The sequence below is a fragment of the Neopsephotus bourkii genome, unplaced genomic scaffold (assembly GCF_033783945.1).
Source record: "Neopsephotus bourkii isolate Nb327-2 ecotype Australia unplaced genomic scaffold, CSIRO-AGI_Nbou_v1 NB_1128, whole genome shotgun sequence".
Taxonomy (NCBI): Eukaryota; Metazoa; Chordata; class Aves; order Psittaciformes; family Psittacidae; genus Neopsephotus; species Neopsephotus bourkii.
In genome coordinates this window covers 175,549-191,522 of record NW_026901614.1, presented here as the reverse complement: position 1 = coordinate 191,522, position 15,974 = coordinate 175,549, and the positions used below count along the sequence as shown (strand labels likewise).

Genomic DNA, 15,974 nt, shown 5'->3' with positions numbered 1-15,974 from the left:
GCAAACTTGGAGACTGCTGTCAATTTAGAATCCATAGCTCCCAGTGCTGAGGGCCACTGGTGCTGGAGCAGCTTACCTTGCCGGGAATCATACTGTCGCATCTGCACCTCCTCAACACATTCTGCCGGGAACCAGCCAGTCCTGCCCTTCACGGTTCCTTCCCAAAAGCCACCTTCACCAATGCTCAGCACTGTGGGGAGAAAGAAACAGGCCTGTGAGGATGAGCAGGCTCCCGGGAAGGGGAACGCTGGAATGACCATTGTACAGTGTTAACACAGTGGAAACATGAAGAGCACAGCATGGAACCTCTGCCTGGGACCAGGCATGCTCTGGAGGAAGAAAGCACCTCAAGAAGCACCTTTTTAAAGGTGCTTCCTTCACCCATGTCCAGAAGAGAGACAGTGTAGTCAATGGCCTTCATGCAGTCATGTGCTGTGACAACAAACCAATGAGTTGGCAGCATCCTTCTTCGTACGAAGAGTTGTTAATGGGGACCCAGACAGCACGGGCTTTGGTAACACCAGCTCCTGGAAACCTGCCACCGACTGTAACTGCTGAGACCCTCAGAGCAACAGAGAAATCAGCCCCATGGCCAAAACGAGGCCAAGAGAGAAAGAAACTGGCCAAGGCGACAACACCAGTCACTGAGAATGGGGAATCCTGGGAGCCCTGTGTTGAAAAATCCAAGAGCTGTTTTGCTCCAAATGACCCAGCAAACAGGAAAGCACTTCCCTGCCACAGCAAAACTCTCCCAACCCATTAAGCCTTGGGTTTAGATGCTCAAAGCTTAGAAAAACACAGAGGAAGTCTTGAAATGTGCTCTGAAGATTAAGTGAACTCGGAGTCAAGGAGATTTTAATGGGGAATCGCATCGAGTATCCTCATTAAACCAGGGACCATCAGCTTGAGTTCCTCACCTACTGCTGCTAGAGAGGACAGCATCAGGGAGCCAGGAGAAACTGCTGAGGAGCTACAGAGGAACCAGCACTTCCTATTGCACCCACAGAAAGAACCAGAGCCCTCAGCACAGGCCCAGGTTACAAAACAGCCCCAGCTTTGGTGGGAAAACCAGCCTGATGTCAGCTGCCATCTCCAAGCTCCCTGCAACTGGATTCATAGAATCACAGAATAGTTAGGGTTGGAAAGGACCTTAAGATCATCCAGTTCCTACCCCGTTGCCATGGGCAGGGACACCTTGCACTAAACCATATCACCCAAGGCTCCGTCCAACCTGGCCTTGAACACTGCCAGGGATGGAGCATTCCCAATCTCAACTTTCTCAGCCTCAACTTTGCTCCAGTCCCCTGAGCATCCTCGTGGCCTCCTCTGGGCTTGTTCCAACAGATCCATGTCCTTTTTATGTTGAGGACACCAGATCTGCACACAATGCTCCAGGTGAGGTCTCACGAGAGCAGAGCAGAGGGGCAGGATCACCTCCTCCGACCTGCTGGTCATGTTCCTCTTGATGCAGCCCAGGATACGGCTGCTTTCTGGGCTGCAAGTGCACACTGAAGCTGGCTCATGTTCATTTTCTCATTGACCAGCACCCCCAAGTCCTTTTCTGCAGGGCTGCTCTGAATCTCTTCTCTGCCCAGCCTGTAGCTGTGTCTGGGATTGCTCTGATTCCCCACTCTAAGGCCAGCAGCCCTGTAAGAAAGATCTGGCTTGGTTTGGTTTGGGATATGTGAAATGCATCAGATGTGACCATTCCATTTCCTGCAGCAACAGAGAACAAGACTGTCACTGCCAGAGCACAGCAACAGTGCAACAGTGCAAGAGAGGAAAAGGGACGTGAGAACTGTTACAGATCTTTCTGGAAGTTCCCCATTTACAGCTCACACCCAGGGTGCCCGGATATTACCCCCGTTTTATCCAGGGAATGGCTGACGTGCACTTCCCACTTGAATTCAGGCATTTGCAAGGCCAGTGAACTGCAGCATCCTGATCCAAGGAAGTGGAGAGGAGCAGCTACATGTTCTCAGGTTAATGCAGCTCACAACACTTCCCTAACCCTTTGTAACTCAGTGGTTTCTGGAACAGACTCTGAATTCCTGTGTTAGGTGAAGTCTATAAAGATCAAGAGAAAGTGATGCACATCACCCCAAAGTGATAAGCTCTTGATACATCCTTTAGAAAACACTACATTGTGGCTTCCAGAACGGCAATTCATTTGACATCCCGACAGAAACCAGCAGAGTCAGCATTGCAGGTTCCTGCTCTCAGTGATCTCCCATGCATTCCCTCAGCATCAGCTGGATCACAAGCTCTTAAAAACAAGCCCAGCACATCAAGAGATCCCCCTGACTAGCACAGAGACGTGGGTGTTCTTGGGACTTGCTTTGAAACTTTGGGAGCCATTATAAAACCCCACAGAACAGAGGGAATACGCACACTGGATTCTTCAGCTCCTCAGCAAAGCCCTGGGCAACAGGCAACAGGAAAAGGCTGATGCTGGCTCTAGTTTGAGCCTGAATCATCTTATCTTGTGCTTTTTCCCTAGGGCTGTTTCTCCAACCTTGTAACCAGAAATGAAGCTCGCCTGCCATCAGAGATGCTCTGGAGTGAATGTGGCAGGGACAGCATGAGCTGCTCCTCCCACAGGCTGCAGGTTCACACACAAGCCTTGGGAGCTGGCCCAGCACAAGGGCAGTGACCTTGGAGGCTGCTGGATGCTTCCCCCAACCATCCTGCAGGGCCTATAGAAGATGAGGAACCTCCCTCCTGCGGCCCATTACCAAAAAGGCCCTTTGGCAACCGGCTGACAGTTAGAGGCAGCCAGCAAGCACAGGGAAACCTTATGGTCTGGTTGTCCTAAAGCTGCACTGCAGCCTGGCAGGAGCAGAGCTGCTCAGTGCTATTCAGCTCTAGATGCAGGAAACCACCAAGCAGAGGCCATTGGTACGGCACTATCCCCAGAGACCACATTTTGGTCCTCTGGAGGACCAGCTCTTGAGATAAAGTCTTTGATAATCATGGGATTTGTACCTCAAGGCTATGCACATACTCTCTGGCTGTGCATGTGCATGGTGTCAGAGCAGCTGCTGCTCATCGTCACCACAGCACAAGGATTCTGCACAATTCCCAGTATCCCACCACCCCTCACTCTGTACCCATCACCTCAGAACTGGTTGGGCCCTCTGCAGAGCACAGAGGTGCCTGGTTTGAAGGCATGAGCCCCACTCCCTGAAAGGTCCTCTCAGACCACTTCCCCATGTGGACATGTCCACCTACAGCTGAAACACGGTGAGGCATCTGTCCTGAATGCCACCAGGGGCTGTGGAGGCTGCCTCGCCTGATTCCTCTCTCTGGACATCCCTGCTGCCTGTCCCCTGCATCCTTCCCCTGCTACTCCTGGGTTCCCTCTTTCTGCATTGGGCTCCATGCGCATTGGCTGCACTGCTCTGTGCCCCAGCTGGTACTCTCTACACAAACCCCATGCAACCAGCTCTCCCCATCAGTACAGCGCTGCCTTCCAACAGGAAACCTCTCAGGGAAGTGGTTCCTTTCCTCCTTTCCTGTTCTGACCCAACACACCAGCAGCACCAACTGTGCAGGGATCCATGGGCTCTTGGTACATCCCTTGAGGCCAGTGTCTCTGGGCCTGTTCCCCACGGGCCCGGGCAGGGCTGGCAGGGCAAGCTGGGAAGTGCCAGCAGTGGGAATACAACATAAGGCTTAAGTCCCCGTTGGCAGATTTAGGGGACTTTCAGCTCAGGGACAGAGCAGCACACCTTGCCCCAGACATTGAGCGTGGCCCCACTGCCAGGCTACTGGGTGGAATGGTGGTGGTATTCGATATCCCCACTGGCAGAAGGCACTGGCACATCCATACTACCACGTACAGACCTTCCCAACCCAGCTCCCTCGAAGTCCTCCACAGACAGCACTCCTGGATTGATCCCTGTGCCCATCACCACAGTGCCCCTGTGTCATTCCCAGCTATATACAAACATTACTAACAGATGAAGCACTGCTCCGTGCCAGACACAGCCAATTCCCAGGGAACAGGAACTTCACAACCGCCTGCACGGAGGCATTAGTCCTATCGGAAGCAAGGGAAAAGCAAACAAACAAGGCAGCCTGATTTACAAGCCAAACAGGAGACTCATTTCAGTCTCTTCTCTAGATCTTTTTTGAGATGCAAATGCTCCTGCTCTCCAAAGGTTATGATGCAGTCACAGCTTGGAACAGACCCAAATCCCGTACCTTATTTCCCACTGCTCTCATCCAAGCTTTAGAAGCTCTGCTAACACTTCCCAGTAGAAAATTTCTCTTTTCTAGTACTTTGTGTTTCCAGCTTCCAAAGCAGCCCTTCGCGGAGCAGAGCTCATCCAGCTCTCCAGAGCCTCCTGTTCTTGCCTGCGACGCTTTGGTCACACTGGGCTCCTTCTCCAGATTTGCTGCTTTTGAGGGTTGAAGGAGCGAGGTTCCAGCCTGTCTGCCATCAACCTGAACACAACAAACTGAGGCTGTTCTAATGAAAGGAAACATCTGAAGTTGTCCATATTTCACTGTCTTGTCTCTAAGGATGTTACATGCGACAATACAAAACCCTTGCTCAAGATCAGCGACAGCCATGGCTCTCCCCTCATCTGACAAGCAGCCACCTCACTGGAGAAGGCTATCAGCTTAGTTAAGCAGGATTTCCCCTCCACAAATCCAGGCTGGCTGATCCCTATCACCATTCTGCCCTTCGTGCCTTTGGGAAATGCTTCCAGGGTTAGTTGCTCCATCACCTTTCATGGGGTCAAGGTGACACTGACCAGCCTAGAGTTCCCCACACCTCAGCCTTGCTCCTCTTGAAATCAGGAGCAACATTTGCCTTCTTCCAGTCATCAGGAACCTCTCCTGACCACCACAGCCTCTCAGAGATGATGGAGAGCGGCCTGGCAAAGCCATCAGGCAGCTCCTTCAGCATTCAGTGATGCATCTCATCAGGCCCATGGACTCACGTATGTCCAGTCTGAACGTTCCCTAAATTGATCCTCCTCCACTGAGGTGTGTCTACCTATAGAATCATAGAACGGTTTGGGTTGGAAAGGACCTTAAGACCAGCCAGTTCCAACCCCCCGATGGGCATGGACACCTCACACTAGACCACGTCACCCAAGGCTCTGTCCAACCTGGCCTTGAACACTGACAGCGATGGGGCATTCACCGCTTCTTTGGACAACCAGTTCCAGTGCCTCAGCACCTCCCAGGGAAGAACTTCTTCCTTGTACCTAACCTGAACCTCCCCTGTTTCAGTTTCTATCCCAGGGAGCAGGGACTGCTGAAGCCTGCTCTTGCCAGTGAAGGCTGAGGTGAAGGTGGGTACCTCAGCCCAGCCAGCTCATTCAAACCCTTCTTGCTGTACCAACACACACTCCATCAGAAATGAGGTGCAGAGAGCCTGAGGTTTGGGCTGGCAGGGAGAGGAGCAGATGGGTGCCAAGGAGCTCTGAGGCTACTGCAGTTCATGTTTGCCAAACTGACAGCACCACGCTCAGCAGCAGCTTGCATTCAGTGGGACTTAAGCAGGGCCTGGCTGAGCACATGGGTGCTGCCTTCCAGCAGTCTCTCCTGACGAGTCACTCCAAAAGTGTCCAAGGCCGGGTCAGATGGGGCTTGGAGCACGCTGCTCTAGTGGAAGGTGTCCCTGCGCATGGCAGGGGTTTGGAGCCGTATGAGCTTTAACATCCCTTCAACACAAAGCATTCCATGGTCCTATGATGGGTCTGTGATGTTCTTTTGCACAGTCACACTCTCCTTGAGCTCCAGGCTCAGAAGGCCCCATGGACCCAGCTCCCCTGGGACAGCCCTGCTCTTCCACGGGGCCTTACACAGGAAATCCACAGCGGTCGAGAAAAAGCTGGCACTGACAGGAGAGAAATAAATGGTCTGCTGAGGCCTACAAATCACTGGTGCAAGCTGGAGACTCCCACAGCCACCAGCTCTGAAGGTCACTGGTAATTTGAATAGCCGTAAACATGGTAATGAGGCAAATACTGACTCACGTTGGGATGCGCAGCCAAAGCGCTTAAATATGCCTTGGAGCTATTAACAAACAAGACACGCTGGGGATAAATTCCTCTACTGAAGGAAGCCACAGGCAGTGCACTCCGGATCCCAGTCAGGTCCCGCTGCCACCTCCCAGTGTGCTCCATGGCCTCAGAGCAGCCAAGTGACCACATTCTCGGTTGGGTTTGCCTGCAGGGACCCCTCACCTCCTGCTGCAGGGCCCTGGGGGAAAAGCCCACAGATGCTGCTGAAATCCTGTGGGCTTTCTCCCAGCCACTCCGGGGGATTCCCTCTCTGGCTCTCTCCCCACTCTCACACAGTGCAGACATTCCTACCCTTCCCCTGTGAGGCACAAATCCACCTTCCCCAGCTGTGCTACTGGGACCTGCCCCGTCTTTCCCCCACTTCAATCACAGCTCTCACTCATCATAAACATGTATTCCAGATCATTTTATGCTGCTTCCTGCACGCTTCACTGTGCCTGCAAACTTCTCCTTTGGAGAATCCAACATAGCATCCTTCAGGTCTTGTGGAAAATTCCCTACCGAGGTGATGCTCATGGACCCCAGCCAGCTGCAGATGACAAAGCAGCTGTCCTCAACAAAGACCGCTTTCCTTTGTCTTCCTTCTATTCACTTCAGCCCCATTTAACCCTTAAAGCCTACACACAGAACCACCTTAGCAGTGTCAGCTCTTCAAGACCACCTCTCTGCACCCCACACTTGCTTAGCAGTTCCTACAGTTTGACTCTATAACCTGCAGCTCCAGGATCTAGTCCCGCCCCTTTGTTGCACAGCACAAAGCAGGTCTTCAGCCTGTCAGAACTCCAGATGCCACCCAGATGTGCCTTTCACGTGGGCGAACAGCATCCCAGACTGCTGGGACTGCACAACTCTTTAACTGGTTGCTACCCCCTCTGTTCCTCTCAAAGCTCCCGGTCTCCGCTTCACAGGTTCCAAGGCCAAAAGAAATGAAAACATGAAAAGGAAAAAAGGAAAGAAATAGCTGCTGGTGGCTGTGGTTTCCCCTTCTGGAGTTCCTGCACAAGGATGGATGCTCCTTTCCACAGTAATCCCTCAAGCTGCCTTTTTACACAGTCCCCCAGGTACAGGCTTGCCCCACTTTGATTTGTTCCTGCTTCCTCCCTATGAGAACTGTCACTCCCAGCACCCAAACTGCTCATTTACTCATGGGCTGGGCTCAGGCCAAACCTTGTCTCATTCAGTGCTCAAGCAGGATCTTCCTCCTCCTTTCTGTCTCGCAGACAACTTCCCTCTCCTGCTCTGTTAGCGCAGGGATCCCTGAGGATGAGGCAGCCACTGGCCCAGTTCCTGTGGCGTCTGCTCATGAGGCACGGTCCCATCTTGCTCTGAGGAACACGAGATCTCTCTTCATCATCAGAGGCTGCCCCACCGTATTTGTCCTCCCAGCTTCTCTGTGGTGAGTCCTGACGATGGCACCGTGCCTGGAATGCAGCACAGCCTGCAGAGTGCTCCCATTCCAAGTCATCCTTGAGAAGCTGCATGACCCATCCACCTGCACCTGCAATACCCATCCACCTGCACAAACCATCCACCCGCACCTGCACCACCCATCCACCTGCATCTGCACCACCCATCCACCTGCATCTGCACAAACCATCCACCTGCATCTGCACCACCCATCCACCTGCATCTGCACCACCCATCCACCTGCATCTGCACCACCCATCCACCTGCATCTGCACCACCCATCCACCTGCATCTGCACCACCCATCCACCTGCATCTGCACCACCCATCCACCTGCATCTGCACCACCCATCCACCTGCATCTGCACCACCCATCCACCTGCATCTGCACCACCCATCCACCTGCATCTGCACCACCCATCCACCTGCATCTGCACCACCCATCCACCTGCATCTGCACCACCCATCCACCTGCATCTGCACCACCCATCCACCTGCATCTGCACCACCCATCCACCTGCATCTGCACCACCCATCCACCTGCATCTGCACCACCCATCCACCTGCATCTGCACCACCCATCCACCTGCATCTGCACCACCCATCCACCTGCATCTGCACCACCCATCCACCTGCAACTGCACCACCCATCCACCGCATTGCACAACCATCCACCTGCATCTGCACCACCCATCCACCTGCATCTGCACCACCCATCCACCTGCATCTGCACCACCCATCCACCTGCATCTGCACCACCCATCCACCTGCATCTGCACCACCCATCCACCTGCATCTGCACCACCCATCCACCTGCATCTGCACAAACCATCCACCTGCATCTGCACCACCCATCCACCTGCATCTGCACAAACCATCCCTCATCTGCACCACCCATCCACCTGCATCTGCACCACCCATCCACCTGCATCTGCACCACCCATCCACCTGCATCTGCACCAACCATCCACCTGCATCTGCACCACCCATCCACCTGCATCTGCACCACCCATCCACCTGCATCTGCACAAACCATCCACCTGCATCTGCACCACCCATCCACCTGCATCTGCACAACCATCCACCTGCATCTGCACAAACCATCACCTGCATCTGCACCACCCATCCACCTGCATCTGCACACCATCACCTGCATCTGCACCACCCATCCACCTGCATCTGCACCACCCATCCACCTGCATCTGCACAAACCATCCACCTGCATCTGCACAAACCATCCACCTGCATCTGCACCACCCATCCACCTGCATCTGCACCACCCATCACCTGCATCTGCACCACCCATCCACCTGCATCTGCACCACCCATCACCTGCATCTGCACCACCCATCCACCTGCATCTGCACCACCCATCCACCTGCATCTGCACCACCCATCCACCTGCATCTGCACCACCCATCCACCTGCATCTGCACAAACCATCCACCTGCATCTGCACCACCCATCCACCTGTATCTGCACCACCCATCCACCTGCACCTGCACCACCCATCCACCTGCACCTGCACCACCCATCCAGCCGCACCTGCACCACCCATCCACCCGTACCTGCACAAACCATCCACCTGCATCTGCACCACCCATCCACCTGTATCTGCACCACCCATCCACCTGCATCTGCACCACCCATCCACCCGCACCTGCACAAACCATCCACCCGCATCTGCACCACCCATCCACCTGCATCTGCACAAACCATCCCACCCATCCACCTGTATCTGCACCACCCATCCACCTGCATCTGCACAAACCATCCACCTGCATCTGCACCACCCATCCACCTGCATCTGCACCACCCATCCACCGACTGCACAAACCATCCACCGCACTGCACAACCATCCACCTGCATCTGCACCACCCATCCACCTGCATCTGCACAACCATCCACCTGAAACCATCCACCTGCATCTGCACCACCCATCCACCTGTATCTGCACCACCCATCCACCTGCACCTGCACACCCATCCACCTGCACCTGCACCTCAGCACCTGCACCACCCATCCACCGACTGCACAAACCATCCACCGCATCTGCACCACCCATCCACCTGCATCTGCACCACCCATCCACCTGCATCTGCACCACCCATCCACCGACTGCACAACCATCCACCTGCATCTGCACCACCCATCCACCCGCACCTGCACAAACCATCCACCTGCATCTGCACCACCCATCCACCTGCATCTGCACAAACCATCCACCTGCATCTGCACCACCCATCCACCTGCATCTGCACCAACCATCCACCTGCATCTGCACCACCCATCCACCTGCATCTGCACCACCCATCCACCCGCATCTGCACAAACCATCCACCTGCATCTGCACCACCCATCCACCTGCATCTGCACCACCCATCCACCTGCATCTGCACCACCCATCCACCTGCACCTGCACAAACCATCCACCTGCATCTGCACCACCCATCCACCTGTATCTGCACCACCCATCCACCTGCATCTGCACAAACCATCCACCTGCATCTGCACCACCCATCCACCTGTATCTGCACCACCCATCACCTGCATCTGCACAAACCATCCACCTGCATCTGCACCACCCATCCACCTGCATCTGCACCACCCATCCACCTGCATCTGCACACCATCCACCTGCATCTGCACAAACCATCCACCTGCATCTGCACAAACCATCCACCTGCATCTGCACAAACCATCCACCTGCATCTGCACCACCCATCCACCTGCATCTGCACCACCCATCCACCTGCATCTGCACAAACCATCCACCTGCATCTGCACAAACCATCCACCTGCATCTGCACAAACCATCCACCTGCATCTGCACCACCCATCCACCTGCATCTGCACCACCCATCCACCTGCACCTGCACAAACCATCCACCTGCACCTGCACCACCCATCCACCTGCATCTGCACCACCCATCCACCTGCATCTGCACCACCCATCCACCTGCATCTGCACCACCCATCCACCTGCATCTGCACAAACCATCCACCTGCATCTGCACAAACCATCCACCTGCATCTGCACCACCCATCCACCTGCATCTGCACCACCCATCCACCTGCATCTGCACCACCCATCCACCTGCATCTGCACAAACCATCCACCTGCATCTGCACCACCCATCCACCTGCATCTGCACCACCCATCCACCTGCATCTGCACCACCCATCCACCTGCATCTGCACCACCCATCCACCTGCATCTGCACCACCCATCCACCTGCATCTGCACAAACCATCCACCTGCATCTGCACCACCCATCCACCTGCATCTGCACCACCCATCCACCTGCATCTGCACCACCCATCCACCTGCATCTGCACAAACCATCCACCTGCATCTGCACCACCCATCCACCCGCATCTGCACCACCCATCCACCTGCATCTGCACAAACCATCCACCTGCATCTGCACCACCCATCCACCTGCATCTGCACAAACCATCCACCTGCATCTGCACCACCCATCCACCTGCATCTGCACAAACCATCCACCTGCATCTGCACCACCCATCCACCTGCATCTGCACAAACCATCCACCTGCATCTGCACAAACCATCCACCTGCATCTGCACCACCCATCCACCTGCATCTGCACAAACCATCCACCTGCATCTGCACAAACCATCCACCTGCATCTGCACAAACCATCACCTGCATCTGCACCACCCATCCACCTGCATCTGCACCACCCATCCACCTGCATCTGCACCACCCATCCACCTGCATCTGCACCACCCATCCACCTGCATCTGCACAAACCATCCACCTGCATCTGCACCACCCATCCACCTGCATCTGCACCACCCATCCACCTGCATCTGCACCACCCATCCACCTGCATCTGCACAAACCATCCACCTGCATCTGCACCACCCATCCACCTGCATCTGCACCACCATCCACTGCATCTGCACACCATCACCTGCATCTGCACCACCCATCCACCTGCATCTGCACCACCCATCCACCTGCATCTGCACCACCCATCCACCTGCATCTGCACAGACTCGGCTTGGACCTGGTCTTCCCCCAGACCTCTTTGGCCTTTGCAGTCAGTGGTACCTTGTAACATTTCGGTTGCTATCCCTGCCTAAAGCCAGTACTACAAGGAGAGATGAGAGCTGGAAGACTTGGATCCACTGTCCTGCAGGGAACATGCCCTGGAAAGCTTCCTCCCAAGGGCTACCTGTGGGTTCACCCATGAGCCATGTGTGAAGGTTTGGCACACAGTGTCAAGGAGACCTGAGCCCACCCTGGGGCCCTCCCTGCACTTACAGCAGTGGTGCCACGGAGGTTTTCTCCAACACACCCATCCATTGACCACCTGTGTTCCCAAATGAAGACACCAGAAAGGGTGCACAGCAGAGCTGCTGTCCAAATCCTACACACTGGCCAGCTCTTGCACTGGGAGGTCCCATCTGCACTCTTGTCAACCCAGAGCTAATGACACAGAGTCAGAAGTTCATAACTTACTGTATCCATCTCCAGTATCTACTCCAGGACACTGAAATCAAATGGACAAGCTATTCCACAGCCAAGCACATGTGAGCCCTGTCCTCCCCGTCTCAGACTGCACTGAGAAGCACCTGATGAGAAGCTGAATGGACCCTGGTGACATCAGCATAGCTCCTGCTGTGTGCAGATGTGACTTCCAGTTCAGATTCTGCTGGGCCTGGGACAAGTTAACGTATGAAGAGAAAGAACAACCTGGAATGTACCAAGGAAACCTCTGTGGGCCCTTCTTCCCGGCATGGAACACCCTCAGCTCCATTTCTGACAGGCTCCCTGGAATCAACCCTTCCCATAGCTCTGCTCATCTCCCCTTTGCACTCCCACAGTGAGCTCTGCTGAGGTCCCTCAGGCTCAGCTCCCAGGCTTCCCACCTGCTCTAACGATGTCTCCAAACCCCGACTCCTGGGCAGTGCCGAGGGCTCCTTCCAGCACTCCCAGCAAAGCAACACCATCAGTGGCTGGGGACAGCCCTGGTGCTCTCTGCGATGCTCCAGCACAAACCTGCTCATCCTGGCTCTCTGCAGGCACCTCTGGCACTGCTCACACTTGCCCCTTCCTTCACTGATCTAGGCACTGTCATGCATTCCCATCAATTCCAACCCCCTGCAGGTCCCGGTCACCTCCTCAGGCCTCACCCGGATCTCACCACTGCCATGTGTGGGGTTTGCTGTGTCCTCAGGAGCCATCATGGCCACATTCCTAAATAAGAAATTGGGGCAGAAAAACACCAGAATTCCCATCTTATGTCCTGAGCTACAAACAAGGGACAGGTCCGTTCCACCTGGTTTCCCTATGAGATGACTATCAGGAAGCCATCTGAGGACAGAAATAGAATCTGAGTACAGAGACTCCCAAACCTTGTGATGAGACTCACCCAAACCCTGCAGATAACACCGTGCAACAGCAGCAGAGACCTGCGCTGACCCCGGTGAGGGGCATCAGAGCCAGGATTCAGGGACCCTCCTTGGCCACTCTGCTGGAAAGGACATCCCAAAGCCACCGTGACCATGGAATTGCCCTCAGCAGTGAGGGAGAACAGCAGACAGAGTTTGTGTTTCTATCAAACCTCACACATGACTACAAGTCTCCTTCCAGTGCCTAAAGGGGCTGCAGGAAAGCTGGAGAGGGGCTTGGGACAAGGGCCTGTAGGGACAGGCCAAGGGGAATGGCTTGAACCTGCCCGAGGGGAGACTGAGCTGAGCTCTTAGGCAGAAGCTCTTCCCTGTGAGGGTGCTGAGGCGCTGGCACAGGGTGCCCAGAGAAGCTGTGGCTGCCCCATCCCTGGCAGTGCTCAAGGGCAGGTTGGACACAGGGGCTTGGAGCAAGCTGCTCCAGTGGAAGGGGTCCCTGCCCGTGGCAGGGGCTTGGAGCTGGAGGAGCTTTAAGGTCCCTTGAACCCAACCCAGTCTGGGATTCTAACTGGCATATCTGCAGTGCTTGGTAAACCCATGATGATGATCACCCGGGACCCTTTTGCTACCAGCACTATTGCTTTCCATATGCCACAGGACTTCCTAAATCCCACCACCTGCAGTTCCAATTTGCAGCTGCCAAGTGTGGCTGAAGCCATCAACTTGCCTGCATTGCTAAGATCCTGTTCCAGTCAATCCTACCCAAGCAGAACCAGGAAGACCTGGTACAAGCAAAGACAAAGGCCAGAGAGAAACACAGCAAAACACAGCTACCCTGACCGCACTGCAAGACTGGATGCATGCCTGGGAACACCACCAGCACATGCCTACAAGGCAAGGTCAAGTCCAGAGGAACAGGGTACACAAGTCTCTTGGCTGTGTACCAGCAAACAAGCAAATGCTGCCTCAACTTGTGCAACTCCATGTCCTGGCCAATCTCTCCTGTAAGCTGGGTATTGTACAGAGCACTCAGATCTGTTCGGTAGGCCAACATGGAGATGATGTGGCATCTCAACCATGCTCTTCACCTTCACGTTTTTCACCTCTGAGCTAGTGCTGCACTGGGGACCCAGGAAAAGACAAGGTGCCAGAACTGCAGCAGCAAGTTCTGCCCAATGTCAACTCTAAATCACTGCTGCTGAGCTCAGGAAATCATCAGCCACTGACCCATTTTTTGCTCAAGGCCCCCATCTGAGCAGCAGCAGTGCTCTGTGACCTTCACTCAGCTTCAGAGCTCATCAGGCTCCCAGTTCCTTCCTATTCTTGTTTTCCCACACCAGGACAGGTTTCTCCTCCTTTCCATTCTATTTGCTATGTCTGTACTGAGCCATATCTAAACTGGAAGTAAGCCAAGCAATGTAAAGCTTCACATGGCTTCCAACCCTTCTGCTAACTCCCAGCTCATCCCAACACCTGAGCACGCTGCCCAGGTCTTGTATTCACATACCCCACACACAGGCAACGTATTCTCTAGTGCACAATTACTCACACTCTAGACACCCAAATCCCAGGAGTGTTGGCAGCAGGATCCTCACCCCAGAAGCAGCCCACCCGTTGTGCCATGCAGGTCTCGGGGATGTCAGACCTGGAAGGTGTTGTCTCTGGTAGCAGCACTATGAGGCTACAGCATTCCTGACCCCCACCGCTGGGAGCCTCTCCAATCTGGTGAAGTTCCCAGATCCCTGATGGGCGAAGCTCTAAAACCCCAAGGCACTTACAGAGTCAGTGCCCCCCCGTGTGTGCCACCAGAGCCCCACTCTTCACTCTGCTCAGCTGCTGGATCTGGTACAAGCCTAAAGTGCAATTAGCAAAGTGGATTTTTAAATGCCCCATTACATTAATAAACCTAGTGCGTAGCATCCATCTGGCAGATGGTGCAGGGTCCTGTCAGCACAACGACACATCTCACTTGGGCTTATTAATAAAAAATGAAGGGAGAGACAACTTGCCAGTATCAGGGAAAATGGGAAGGATTCACATGGGGCCCCCAGATAGACTTAAAAAGTGGTTTGTGCATCAGCCTCATCACCCTCATTGAAATATCCTGGTTACACTTGAGCAAGCCTTCAGACACCTTCACTAATGCCACCTTCATCAGACACCACTGCCTCCTTTGTTGACAACGGAGGAGAAGCCAGAGCCTGAATGCAACATGAAAGAGTCCTCCTGTCAGTCAGGCCTGGATTAGGCACCTGCCACTCCCCAGGCACATCCAGCACCCACAGACCTCAAACCCAGCACAGAGCCATGCACAGCGAGCCATCCCCGCACTGCCCAGGAGCAAAGCACACTCCAGTGGGATTCTGATGCATCCAGGGAACCATTTGGCTCTCCAGTGGGAAGCTCTGCACATACCCTGAGGCTGGATCCTCTCCCAGCCCTTTGCATGTGTGCAGTTCTCCCTACCAAAGGCACTCTGCATTAGTTCCTGCCATAGGAGGGCTACCTGCCTTAGAAGCCCTCACCCCCGTGGTCTCACCAGGCTCTCTGCAGCCAGACTCTTCCTCAGCACCTCCCCTCAGGCAGTCCAGCCCTGGTGTCCAGAGCACCTCACCAACAACCAAGCAGCTCAAACGCAGTTACACCAGGACACCAGTGGACACGGAGCTTCCTACAACAGCCTCCAGTCATTCCCCTCCAAACAGGGCCCATCTGACTGCTCTCCACAAGGGCCATCTGGCGTTCTCCACTCACAGCTATCTCCCCTACCTGTACTAGTCTATGGGGAGGAAAAGTCTCAAAGCAGATTAAGTGGACTTCTCTCACCCAAAGGTGACGTTTTCTTTATAACAAATGACTCCAGAAGGAATTCCCACACAAAGTGCTAGCTCAGAGTCTTCAGATATCCTGCCACAAGCCTGCCAGCTCTCCATGTGGACTGCTGGAAGCTGGTGGGCTCTTTGGTCCTTTATTTACCTCTGCTGAGTTTGCAAATGCTCTCCATGACCAGAGACGGATTAAACTTGGTGGCTGGTAGAGATCTTGCCCAACAACCCACCAGTGGAAATGACCTATTAAAGGAGAGCTGCAGTCTCTGTGCAAGTTTCCCCTTGCAGCAGAATAATGTTGCTCTCTCAAAT

The 15,974-nt window shown here is 54.3% G+C and overlaps 1 protein-coding gene across 1 annotated transcript in view; it reads right to left on the bottom strand.

Annotated features, from left to right (window-relative positions):
* The window catches only part of SHANK3 (SH3 and multiple ankyrin repeat domains 3), a 306,306-nt gene that overhangs the window by 131,383 nt on the left and 158,949 nt on the right, over positions 1-15,974 (bottom strand). The window contains exon 13 of the mRNA XM_061362564.1: positions 77-190. Within this exon, the coding sequence (XP_061218548.1) occupies positions 77-190 (114 nt within the window). The remainder of the gene's footprint in view (positions 1-76; positions 191-15,974) is intronic.